Source organism: Centruroides sculpturatus, unplaced genomic scaffold (genome assembly GCF_000671375.1).
Source record: "Centruroides sculpturatus isolate CEXI.00-Female unplaced genomic scaffold, Cexi_2.0 scaffold1089, whole genome shotgun sequence".
Lineage (NCBI taxonomy): Eukaryota > Metazoa > Arthropoda > Arachnida > Scorpiones > Buthidae > Centruroides > Centruroides sculpturatus.
The window spans coordinates 250,712-264,292 of NW_019385345.1; the positions used below are offsets into that span (position 1 = coordinate 250,712).

The following is a 13,581-nucleotide window of genomic DNA, read 5'->3' on the forward strand; positions in this document are numbered from 1 at the left end:
TGATTAATTTTATTTTTTAGTTGCAGTTTAACAGGCATGCTAGTAACTCTGGGGTTTCCAGCATGTTGGTCTAACTCAGTTATATGCAACTTGCCAGTCATTCCGTGAAAATACAGTATATGTATTTCATTCCTTTTGGAATTATTTTTGGACATTCTTCTTGAAATAAAATGTATTTTATAGAGTAAAATATTCAATTTCATTGATAAAAAAGGTGGAACACACAAATAAATAAATAAATATATAATATATATATATATATATGAAAAGGCAATAGTGGTTTTTAACTGCATGATGCTTAACCACTAAATTTCTTTCCATTTTTATTACTTGACAATAACAAAAATACGACATTTGAACAACTGTACTTATTCTGATCTGTTACTATACATAATAAGAGAGAGCTCAATTGTATATTAATTATTGGGAAAGATATATTCTATATGTAATAAAATATGTATATATGTATACTGGTTTGCTAATGTAAGTAATTTAATTTTATATAATTGAAATTGAAGCATATAATTTTTTTCTTGCTTGAAAAATCCAAAAAGACAGTTTAAAGAATTCTTAGTGTTAAATTTTAATAGCCAAAGGAAGATTAGGGGATATATAATAAAAAAAAAAGCACAAAATTATTTGAATGGTACGGGTCAAATTTTTATTTTAATCGTCATTAGTCCACATCCATTACAGAATCCAAAAGTGAATAGTAACCATGCAGTTGTCAATAAACTTCACACTACCAAATTAGCCATATGCCAAATATGTACAGCCTAAAAATTTCCAAAAATAAACATTTCAAATAAAAAAATATTTTACTATCACTGAATATTATTGTATTTGTGCAGTTTAACAGTAAGTTTATTATTCAGAATCAGTTAATCATAATTATTCATTAGTTTTTCAGAGATTATCATGAAAAGGATTGTTTGTTATAATTTGAAAAAAATCATCATTATTGTATTGTACTTGCTTATATTAGTGTAATTAATTGAAAAATTAGTGTATAATGAAGAAAAAGAATTGAAATTATTTATTCTGAAAACTTGTTTTTATACTTATAGAACTTTAAAATTGTACTAAATTTGTTTTTAAATAAAATTCAAATTAAACTTTGTACAAAGAATGTATAGCCACAAAAATATAGTACAGAGTTGTACAAAAAAAATGTACAAAGAATGTACATTTTATTGATTTAATAAAAAAAAATTTTTCAAAAATTTTTTGAAGTAGGAAAATTATTATAAAAGTTAAAACAAGTTTATACAGCAAATTATTTTTATTTTGTAGAAATTTTTAAAATTAACTATTGTTATATATAGTATTGTAGGTTTAATAATGCCGTTTATTGTATTACAGCGATTATTAATTTCATAGTTTAAATTTTTAGTATGATTTCTAATGGAAAAAAAGTAATAATTTATGTTAAAATAATGCTTGTAGAGAATGCATAACCCATTATTTATTATTATTTTAGATAGTTTCCAAAGAAATTTCTCACGATAATGGTACTGTTCGTTTTGAAATTAAACAGCGTTATAATTATGGCGATTCACGGTTATTTTCTAGAAAACTGACTCAGGGTAGCGCGAACTCGAACAGTTTTTATGAAAACAGAAGTGGTAAAACAGTTAACTATGAAAAAGATTGGGAAGCTATTACATATACAGCTAGCATTGAACATCTAGAAAATATCATATATGATTCAGACTTTGGCAGAATGAACAGGTCAAATTGTTCAACACAAATGACTAAATATCCTCAGACGTCGAGTGTAATGAAAAAAGAAAAAGACAGAATTAATTCTAATATGAATTTTCAGTCGGATTTAATAAATGGCTTTTTTGGTTCAAGTTCATTAAATGAGGAGAAATCGTGTAAAAACGAATTCGTGGATCACACTTCCTGCCATAAACAAACAATAGATGAACATGTTCATATTTTCACTAAAGCTAGTGGCAAATGTACGAAAGGAAAACAGAAGTCTTTAGTAAAAAGCTCTGATAAAACTTCAATGTTAAAAGCATCGAAAAATATTTCAGGAGATGATAATAGAATTGCCGAAAATTTCGTTACTTCGGTAGTAAATAAATTTATTATTATTTTTTTTAATTTTCATCCTTATATCGTCGTGAATTAATAATTTTAATCTTGCAGAATGAAAATCCTCGAGAGACACTCGAAAATGATCAATTAAGACTTCTGAAGAGGCAATTACAAGAATATTTAGTTAATATCAAAACAGAAGTGTTTAAAGGATGTAAGAAAGATGAACACGACAGTATAAATAAAATGTTTTCGTTCATGGAAAATAACGAATTGATTCGCCAGCGGTTGGATCAGACCGTAAAGGATATTTTAATTAATTTACTTCGTACTCAAAAATACGAAATAGAATGTTTTCACAATGAAAAAGAAAGTAAATTGACTGAAGAATCTAGTTTAAATCCAAATAAATCGGATACAAATCGTAATATATATTTTGAGTTAAAAGATAGTATCCTAAGAGATGATTTCAGACAATATATGGATGATCGATTCATTTCTCATTGTACAAATAAACAAATATCTAAAATTGAAAAACTACATCATTTATCAGATTTGAATCCATTAAGAGTCAAAAACACTTTCGAAAATATCGTCGAAAAGATAGAAAACTTTGTAAACGTAGGCAAAGTAGAGAAAAAATCGAAAGAAATGGTTTCTAATTTCAAAGAAAGTTTCGGTCAGATCGATCTTGGCAGTTCAGTACAAGAAAGGACAAATAATTCGATACTGAATAATCAATCAACAAACGATGATTATACAATAGAGAAAATTGAAATCCCATTGGATAGTTTCTGCGTAGAAAATGGCATTGTCGAAATAAAAAAACAACCCGAAAATCATGCTTCTGTGTATGTAAAACTTCCGTCATATTGTAAAGAAGTAGCCAGGATTCAAATGAATCGACTTAAATAATCATTCAATAAAACGAAATTAAGAAACGATGGACTATTTATAAATAAGAATTTTTCGTTTTTGGCGCACCAATGGAATGAAGAAATTGATTATTCAGTTTATTTATCAAATAAATATAACGATATTTAAAAATAAGAATAATTCTCTTAGAATGAACACTGCAGTTAAACAAACAACTTGAAATTTTCAAAAAAAAAATTTTATATGATTCGTTAAATGTTAAAAAAATTCATTTCAATTGAATTTCTTTATGGTCTTCCGAATTAAATAATAAAAATGTAAAATCAGTAAGAATTACAGCAGGACGACGCAATGCAGAAAACACCATTGATTTTATAATATACCAATTTTATTTTATTTTCATTTTTGTTTGCAAGGTACAGTACAAGCACATTATGAACATTACCATCATCGGTAGGCAACACTTGCGATGGTCGATCAGTTTGAAGGAGGAATGCAAATTATTGAGGGTTCAGATTATATTCGAATTCGGATCCCACGTGGTGAGGGATGATTATTTTATCATAGCCATTCTTCTGATAAATTAACACTCACTAACAAAAATTTACGCACCCGAATGTCCGATTACTGCAAAACTGCATACTGTCCTGTCGATAGTTTAATATTGAATATACTGTATGTATGCAGACTTACAGGCTGACCAGCTACCCAGTACTCAATAGCCAAACCCTTCTACACAAATTAATAAATTCTATTATAGACGTACGTAAGGACTTAAGACCTTAAATTCAGATTGAATGTGTCAGTGGTTAGGCTCACATTATTTGCAAACATCATTTCTGTTTCAGCATTCGTGTTTGAAGTTAGAAGAGATATAAGGGTCTTGATATGGGGTGGTCTGTATCATTTGTTACCTTCTTCGTTCTATAACATGTTCTTGAAGACTGATGAAATTTAGAAAAACCGAGAAATACTGAAGTTGGCATTTTCATGAGGGTTTAGTAAAATCTTGAAATGCAATTGATGTTGCGCTGACACTTGAACCAGGCCTAATTGCTAATGATGATTTCAGTTCATACACGTACTTCTTTGATTTGAGTCGTTCGATCTCAACTTAGAGAGTTTCGATTGATGTTTTCGTTTAATTGATCTCATAAGTTACTGGTGTTTCCTTCTATAATTAAAGGATGTTTATTAAGCTTAATATAAGTTGTAATTTAGAGGAAGGGAATGACAATTAGCAATTCAACCTTCCTGGTGTAGAAAACGATTTTGAACAGATCTTACGCGAAGATCTTTTTTTAGATTCCAAAGACATCATGTATTAGAATCGAAACCACACTAATCATAAATCTAGATTATTAGTTTATTGGATCTATACATCAAATTTTACATTTTCAATAAGAATTAAAGTAGCGACATTAGAAGATATGTATTTAGTGTGCAGGACGTGTCGTTTATCGGGAGGATCACAGAGAGAGAGAGAGAATTTTTGGCAGTTAGGGGTTGTCCATAAATTACGTCCACATTTTTCTTGAAATTTTTACTCCCCTTCCCCTCTTGTCCCAGTTTGTCCATGTTTCCGTAACCCCTTCTCTCTTCGGACGTCCAACAAAACTCGACTCCCTTTAAAACCTTTATCACTTTACGAATGACAGATAAAGTAGAAATTAAGCATACAAGAATTTGTGAAATAAATGTAATAAAATGCATAAACTGTGTATAATTTAATGAAATAAACTGGACGTCCACTGAAGATCAACCCCTTCTTCCCCTTTAGTGAGGAAGTCATTTACGGACAGTCCCGTAGATACTATTTCCATGTGTAGCTCATTTTATGTTATTTTCGCATACAGATCCAATAAACAATAGTGTTTGAATCAGTTGCTTGGAGAGAGAGCACAACTCATTAGTTCGTTATAAATTCCAAGCATCATACTTAATTGTACTCAATATTTCTTATCATTGATGTCTGCAGATCTGGCAGAGGCAAATGGAGCACTTTCCCCTTACTGGAATCGAGTGAACTATTTCCCAAATTACAATGGTAAAAATTGATGAAATATGTAACCTTACTTAATCCTCGAACTTGGGACATTTTAATGTAATACTGTATTTTATAGTCTACCAGTGGCGTGCCGTCATTGGAAGCGGTGGAAGCGCCGCTTCCCTTGTATTTTCTAAAAAATAAATAGGGGAAGGTGATGCAAGATGGGGCCATGGGTAAGACGGGGACGTCTGTTTATTCGTGGTTAACGCGCTTTCATCTAGCTGTTATTTAGGGAACTAAATATCAACCTCAAAAGGAATCATGGGACGAGAGAACGTCCGAATCGCTCTCTTCGTTTGGAAGTAAAAACGTTTTCCATATTTCAGCAATACTTCATTTAATTTTACGCCCGCTGCAAAGTTTCTACAAAGTAAGCATAATTGTAAACTTTTACATTATCTTTTAGATGAAGATATTATGGTATTTGAAGTAACCTTTAAGACTGGAATTGTTTAGTTTTGAAATAAAGTTGACCCGTGTTTGCAGTCAGTATGAAAAATGCAAGATGGGCTACCCCATCTTGCCCAAGGTTGGCCATGAATTGGCCAACTCTGCTGGCTAGAGGCACTGCAATATAATGCAGTGAACTAGTTTTAAATTCGTTGTCATTGATAATTCTATATCATTTTTTCGAATATATAAAATAATAAGTTTAAAAATGATCTTTTTATAGAAAATGAAATATTCCACTTTTAAATCATATCTAACTGTAATAAATTTATACAGTACAGTATATACTGTATTACTTTATTATTTACTAGCAGACCCCGCCACACCTTGTTGTGGCTCAAAATGTATCTATTATAAATGTATAACACTTCCCCCGTGGGGGAAAATTTTTCGAAAAATTTTTTCTTAGTGTACATTCTCTTGACGTACCCTATTAAAATGCAATCAAAAAACGCAAAAAACCGCATCTAAAATAGTATAATAGAAGCCAAGTTTTTCACAGTAAGCCTTAATCTTGTCCCTCTCCCCCGCGGGGGGATATCGAAAAATCCTTTCTTAGTATACATTCTGTTGACGTACCCTATTAAAATGCAATGAAAAACGCAAAAAACCGCATCTAAAATAGTATAATAGAAGTGAAGTTCTTCACAGTAAGCCTTAATTCTGTCCCTCTCCCCCGGGGGAATATCGAAAAATCCCTTCTTAGTGTACATTCTGTTGACGTGCCCTATTAAAATGCAATCAAAAATGCAAAAAACCGCATCTAAAATAGTATAAATAGAAGCAGAGTTCTTTACGGTAAGCCTTTCCCGTAAGGCTTACCGTAAAGAACTGTCCGTCCCCCATGTTTAACGGAATAATATACAGCCTATGTCCACCCTGAAGTTCCATTCTAAATATTGGTGAAAAAATTTTTGAAATCGGATGAGTAGTTTTGGAGATTACCTGCTGCATCCAAACTTACATACAAACATTACCTCTTTATAATATTAGTATAGATGTTTTTACGTTTTATTTTATTTGTGAAAACATTTTTTAAATTTAAATACTATCTTAACAAGAAATAAACAATCGTAAACAATAAGAAATAAACAATCGTAAACAATAAGAAATAAACAATCGTAAGAAATAAAACAATGTAAGATAACAATCGAAATAAAAATTTTTTTCCACGAAAAAAAAAAAAAAAAATATCGTCTGCGTACAAAATAGCGAAAGTGAGCATGCGCGAAGTGACAGTGTCGTCTGGTAAAGTAAATACGAGTAAGTTAAAACTTTTATATTTATTTATTCGGAAAATAATAAATGTAGCCGCTGTGATAAATGGGCACATTGTTCTTGTGCCAATATCGAAGAAAACGACAGTTTAACCATTTTAATTTGTTTTTCTTGTACATAAAAATAATGTTCCCATCTTACCCCACGGATGGGGCAAGATGGTGCATTTACATATAATTTTAAAATATTAAATTTTCTTGTTTTTAAAAACGTTTTTCAAAAATTAAATTTTGTATTATATATTACCAAATGTTGTAATTGCTGAGAATAAAAAATTATTGTTCTCATTAAAGTGGTTGCCATCTTATGACTTTTCAAACCTTAACGTCCTCATCCTGCCCCACCTTCCCCTACAAATTAATTTTAATTATATGAAAATAATCTCACAATATTTTATTATAACCGCATTATGTATCTTATTACAAATTTCTATACTACATGTGTAAGATTGCTATTGTATATTCGAATATTACTGGCGGAGTGGATGCGCTGTACAGTCGACCCCCCTTTTATTTTAACTCTCCGCCCTGTGGGCACTAAGAGGGCCTCTTTTTGCAAGCCCATTATGGGTTCGGCCAGGCCCACAATGGGGTTGCCGGGTGGTGAGGGACGGGGTCCGACATATCCGAACGGACCACCCCCCCGAAAAATGCCTGGGGATTTTTCGAACCATTCGGATTCGAACCCGGGTCCCCCAGAGCGGTAGGCTGCCATCTTGACCGCTCGGCCATCTGGCCGCTCTGTCGACCCCACCATAACACGGTAGATACGTTCCTGTTTTTATAAATCCAGCTTCTAGGAGTCCAGCCAATCACAGCCCGGCACGTATGCAGTTTACGGACTACGGCTGTTTGAAAGGTTTCTTCCATAAAATTAATCGATTCTAGACTAATTCGACTTAACATTTCCAAAATACGTATAATTTTTTGAGAATAATCCATATAAACTATGCTATAAACAAAAAATTGTAGGATTACTTACCGAGTATGCACCGTTCGACTACGCCGTTGCTTAAGCTTGTTTTCGTCGTGGAGATTGTCATCGAATGACGCTCGCGTGCTTCCTGATAAATTAATTTTTTTTGCGAAAAATTCGCTGAACTTTAGAGACATCATTAATATAAATATAATTTTTATGGACGTTAAATAATAAATGGTTTTTGGTAAGTCCGCTGCTCGTTTAAACTCAACGGTTTGTGCAATCCTGTCGCAACACGAGTCGGCGATGACGTTTTACCGAATTATAGGAGTTTTTTAGCATGTTTGTACGAATACTATCGCAATTTTTTCGCCGTGATATAGGAATCCGAACTATAGGAACCCGTGTTATAGGGGGTCGACTGTATTGTCAGCTTCCAAATAGCCAGATTCGCGCATGCGCTTTACAGAGCACCAACCTCACCAGGTTTAGCTGGTGGAAGCTACACACGTAACGCTTCCAATTCTATCCAGGACCGGTTTTGGGCTGTTAGCCGCCTGCCTGCTAGATAGTTGGCCGCCCTCGCTCGATTATGTGAATCATGAGTAGATTTATAACTTAACCCAATCGATAAGAATTTATTGGTATGCTTTTATGATAGTTCTGTATAGTTGACAGGAGTTTTAAAAACTCCATTCAAATATTTGATATTTTTATTCCGCTCTCCGATTTTATATTACTTACGGATTTCAATGTTAAACCCGTGATATTACGATTTCGTATGTCCCATCTTTAAGGGGATGCAGAAAAAAACGTGTACAATTCTTGTACAATGTTAAAAAATTAACTGTTACTTTGGTAGCATCATTTACAACTAAATTTAATGAATGTGGGTGATGCACGAGGTACATAAAAAGCTCTAGAATTTATTATTCTTAAATTTTCGATTTATGTATCCGTTGTCATAAAAATTTGTCTTTCCACTTTTTTCCAAAGACTACAAATATTTTATAGTACAAATATATAATATATTATAAAATATATTATAAAAAGAGTACAAAGTAACCGGTTTCAACTTATTTCTACTTAAGTAGTAGTTAAATAATTAAGCGATTAGGCAGTGGCGTAGCGTGGGTGTCAGCCGCCCGGGGCGGAGGAAAATTTTGCCGCCCCCTTATTTAGGTATCTCAATTTAAAAGACTAAAATTCAGTTTCGTCACAGAATAGGTAATGAAAAATTCCGTGCTAGTGTTGCCACCTTTTTAAAATCGCCGATCCTGACGGCAGGTGAGGTTTGTTCGAACAGAAGTTCCTGACGCATGCGTATATCATTTTGCAATGAATAATTTGCAGTGCATGCTGGTTCTAAATCAGTTACAGTTAGCGACTAGGGAGACTTGGGTAGGAGCAACACAAGTAATCTAGATGACTTAGCCCTATTGGATATTGGAGGTGTATATGAGTACGAATGAATCGTACAAGCAAACAAAAAAAAAAAAAAGTCGACAGGTTACGCACGATATCCCCGGACGGCGAGTCGGATGGTAACACTATTCCGTGCTCATTTCAATCGGTCGTACGTGGACGAAAATATGAAATAAAATGGTTCAAATTCTTACAAGATATTATTATTATTTATTGTCAAATTTTTCCGCCCCTAAAACGTAATTTTACCGCCTACCCCTACGCTACGCTACTACGATTAGGGAATTGGGGATATAAATAAAACCCTGATGAAAGAGCCGGAATTTTACTTACCGGACTGATTTGTTCGTAATATTAGCCCTTATATCATGTCTAGCGATTCAGTATGTAATTGTGATATTAAAAATATATTTAGAGAGGTCTACAGTTTTTATTGGCTTCTTGAACAAACGATACGAATGGACGGACCCTAGACCATCACTGACGCGCAATTAACTGATTGCCCCAGGAAGTCGGCTTCTTACAGAAACACAGCTTCCCTATCATCAAATGTCACGGCATGCCACTGTAGTCTACGTGTGAAAAAACCTCAAAAAATTAAATAAAAATATATTGATGTAATTATTTGTTTCCAAGCTTTGTCTCCGCTGGTAAATTTCCTGCAGATGCCCATGTTTCTCACTGTTACTAGATATACTGTACCAAGGCCGGATGTCCGAGCGGTCAAGATAGCAGCCTACCGCTCTAGGGAATCCGGGGTCGAAAAATCCCCATGAATATTTGGGAGGGTGGTCTGACCGGATATATCGGCCCCGTCCCTCTTCACCCGGCCGCCCCATTGTGGGCCTGGCCGAACCCATAATGGGCTTGATGAAAGAGGACCACTTAGTACCCACAGGGCGGAAAGAGTTTAAAAAAAAGATGTATCATTAATACAATACTAACTAAAATATCAATTTGGGATAAAAATGAATTGTTAAGTCAAAATTTTCAAGGATTATATAGAGAGGTTTCAAGTTGACATCACGAGTTACGTTACGATCATGGACGATTTTTCGATGCCATCTTTGTGGTTGTTTACGTTTTATTTGTGTTTACGCGCGCTTTAGCTGGAGTTCTTGTGTTGTTTATTCGTCGCTAATATCACTATGGTAAATTGTTGTGTAATTGGGTGTAATGTTAGTTCACTCGAGAACAAAGGAACGTCATTTTTTAAAATTTCCGGCATTATTTGCCATCAAGGACCCCAAACCGAGGAGCTTTCATGACGAAGGCAATTGGCACGGCTCTCCAGAATTAACCGGAAAAATTTCAACACGGATAGAGTGAATATCAGTACAAGTAGAGCCTCGAAAACTCGGCCTAATGTGGACCGAAGGGTGGCCGAGTTTGTGAAAATGCCGGGTTATCGGGAATGGGGTTAAAAAAGGATAAGTATGCGTGTTTCCTCAGAAAATATTGTATTGTACTTGTATGTATTGTTTGCTTGAGAATACAACAGAGAATAAACTGCCCAAATACCCTTAAACAAAGGAAAAGTAGGTCCTTTATGAAGGCATAGAGCCTTTACTACATGAAAATGAAAATTAATGAATACACTGTGTACAGTACAGACCTCAGAAAAATACTTTACGAGAGCTTTTATACTTTTATAAAGCTGTCTATAATGAAAATTAATTAACTAAGGATTTTTTTGCCCTGCCAAGATATGGCCGAGTTATCGAGTGCCGAGTTTTTGAGGCTCTACTGTACAAGAGTTTTTCAGAACCATTTTATTTCAGGTAAGCAATAACGTTTGATTACTAGTTATCAATAAATAATTAGATAAACTTTTACATGAGTACCAAAAAGTGCGTACAGTACAAACCGGTTGCATAAATCCCTCTGTAAATACCGACAAAATAAAGTTAAATATTTTAACAATGCAGATTTTATTTTGAATAGATAATGATTGTGTTCTTTATTTTTCATCTTTCAGTTAGTTTTCTTAGTGTCTGCTTGTAATAAATATGCAGTAGAGTTAATAGTAAAGTGTTAAGTAAAGATAATCGTTTAGCAAATGAAGAATTAGAAATGAATTTTGAATCAATCCTCTTTCCAGTCTAATTTACATAAATAAAGCTGTGTGTATTTTTAAAGATATAAACCAATTATTTCCGTTGTTCATTTATAAATAGCTAAGTTAGGTTATTTTGGTTAGTATCATTAACATTTCTTTATGATGTTACTTTTTACAATGATTTTTTTTTACATTAGTAACAATTAATCATTACATAATAACCTTCAAGTTGCTCCTGACATATTCTTATTTATACCATTATAATAACTTACCATTATAATAACTTATTTTTAATAATAATATATTATTGAAAAAGTTATTTACCCCAAAGGAAAACCTTCTTCATTTTATTAGTCATCAGCAGCTGGGTGCCAGCCAACATTATACTTCGAGTATAAGAGTAGCTACAACCTAACTGCATATCAAAAGCGTTATGAAAGAGCACGCACATAAGTCACGAGAAATCCAGCCACTAGTAAGATAGTTATGGGCCTCTAAAGATTTGTAAGCTTTCATTTGTGAAAGAGTGTAGTAGTTTGTCGTCAAAACCAAATAGTTTATAATGCCACTTTAGACTACAAGTCTTGATCGAAGATGCTGCCTTGTATGCATCGACACCTTGACATAATGAAACTTTTTCTTCATATAAAGCAGCATCTTGTCCAGTCAGACTGTGAGAGGCTCACATAAATGTAAGGCCATGTATTGATCCAAAGGAGCCTACTGGAACTTCCGTTTAAGAGTATACTTAACATAGAATACCAGAGCAATTTATTAGATAAGATAATCATAAAATCAATTATTAAGCATTTTTTTTAATCAAAAGATTGGATTAAATTGCTAATTCATAGTTTACTTTATATAGGTATAATGTAGTTGTAATCGTTACAATTCTAACAGATCAAATATATACTGTATATAGGCTAAATTAATTCTATTAGATTCATAGAAATGTTTAATTAAACTAATCAATCAAGATATCGTTTTTACGTAAATTTTTGCATATACGTTATGATATCGTCTCAGTCGTTACAGTTCGTATATGATGTTAGGAAGTAGATATATCTGAATCGGAGATTAACGTCATATCGGAGATTTTATATGTATTTCTCCTTATCTTGTCGTCTAGGTAACAAGATAATACTTATTTACTTATGACAGAATGGTCCATAGCATTTTAGGCTTCCATAATTCACTAGTTTATCGTATCATATATCTTCGAAAATTGTGAAATCTTTGCGATTTTGCGTATTATGTAATTTATTTAGGAAAAAGTAACGAGGAAATTTGTAATAAGATTTTAAAGAATTTTACTAATTTCTTTCTTAATAATTAATATCTTAATTTTCTTACAGCATTTTAACAAAGGATAATGACGATTCTATCCATATAATTTGTTACTATGTAGCCTATAGTTAAAATTAAATAGGCCTAAAAATATACTCTTAACGATATTTATCATCAGAAAATAATTTTAATTCATGGTGAGCTTATTTTTAAAGATTATTTTTGATAATTTGATAAGAAAAGATTCTTAATTTATAAATAATTTACCTCTTTAACGGTAATATTTATTAATAAAATATAACAGCTATGATTAGGGCCTATGATGGAAAACATAGATATTTCCTTAATACACAAGGAATGAATTTGTAATAAATGTTTTTGAGACTTCTGTAAACTGAGGTTCAAGTCCTATGATAGAGCCTGGTTATATGAAATTGTTTTTCGAAAATTAGAATCAGAACTGCGGAGTCGGTAAAAAAAAAAACACTCGACTCCGTCTCCGGCAAAATTAAATACTGTACCAAGTCATTTTATGGGGGGCAGAGGCGCTCGTAGGGGGTACGCTCAGAACTCTGAAAGGAGCATGGGGGATTTACCCAAATACTTTTATAGTTAGTATTTTTAATATTTAACTTACATTAATATTTATTTGTATTAAAAAATTAATTTTTAACCAATACTTAATAAGAGGATAAAGGAGGCGATAAATTCTACATCTACATATATTCGACAGCATCTGAATTTCAATTTCACCATTTCAGAAGAGTTAGTCCAACTAAAAAGTGTGCGATCTAGCTAGATACTTCAATAGCTAATCAATTAGTCTGGCTCATTCAGAAAAATAGAGTACAATACCTTAAATATACGAGTGTATTTTTTTCGTCTCTTTCCGCTTCGAGCGACTAGGTAGGTCTTTCTAATCGTACCCATCGTGTTTGGCCAGGCCCCTAATGAGGACGGTTTGGTGGTGAGAGGATGGGATTCCATATATCTGGGACAGATATCCCATTGAAAGTATTGGAGAATTGCTCTCCCGGATTCGAACCCGGGACTCCAGAGCATAAAGCCAACCGCCTCGGATACTAACAGTTTTTTTTTTAAGTTCTATTTTTAATCAGTCAATTTGCAAAAGTCTTTATCTTTAACCTATTGAGGATAACAATACAAATGTTTAATGCTCGATAATAAA

At 32.8% G+C, this 13,581-nt stretch overlaps 1 protein-coding gene across 1 annotated transcript; it reads left to right on the forward strand.

Moving 5' to 3' along the window:
* Window positions 1-1,321: 1,321 nt before the first annotated feature.
* LOC111637913 lies at window positions 1,322-5,325 on the forward strand. Its single transcript, XM_023383521.1, has 3 exons — window positions 1,322-1,415; window positions 1,481-2,083; window positions 2,161-5,325. The coding sequence occupies exons 1-3, from the start codon at window positions 1,395-1,397 to the stop codon at window positions 2,962-2,964; spliced, it is 1,428 nt and encodes a 475-aa protein (XP_023239289.1). The 5' UTR covers window positions 1,322-1,394; the 3' UTR covers window positions 2,965-5,325.
* The last annotated feature ends 8,256 nt before the right edge of the window (window positions 5,326-13,581 follow it).

Coding starts and splice junctions, on each gene's coding strand:
- LOC111637913 (XM_023383521.1), top strand. CDS start 1,395: ATGATTTCTAATGGAAAAAAA. Junction 1,416..1,480: donor TGATTTCTAATGGAAAAAAA/GTAATAATTTAT, acceptor TTATTATTTTAG/ATAGTTTCCAAAGAAATTTC. Junction 2,084..2,160: donor CCGAAAATTTCGTTACTTCG/GTAGTAAATAAA, acceptor TTAATCTTGCAG/AATGAAAATCCTCGAGAGAC.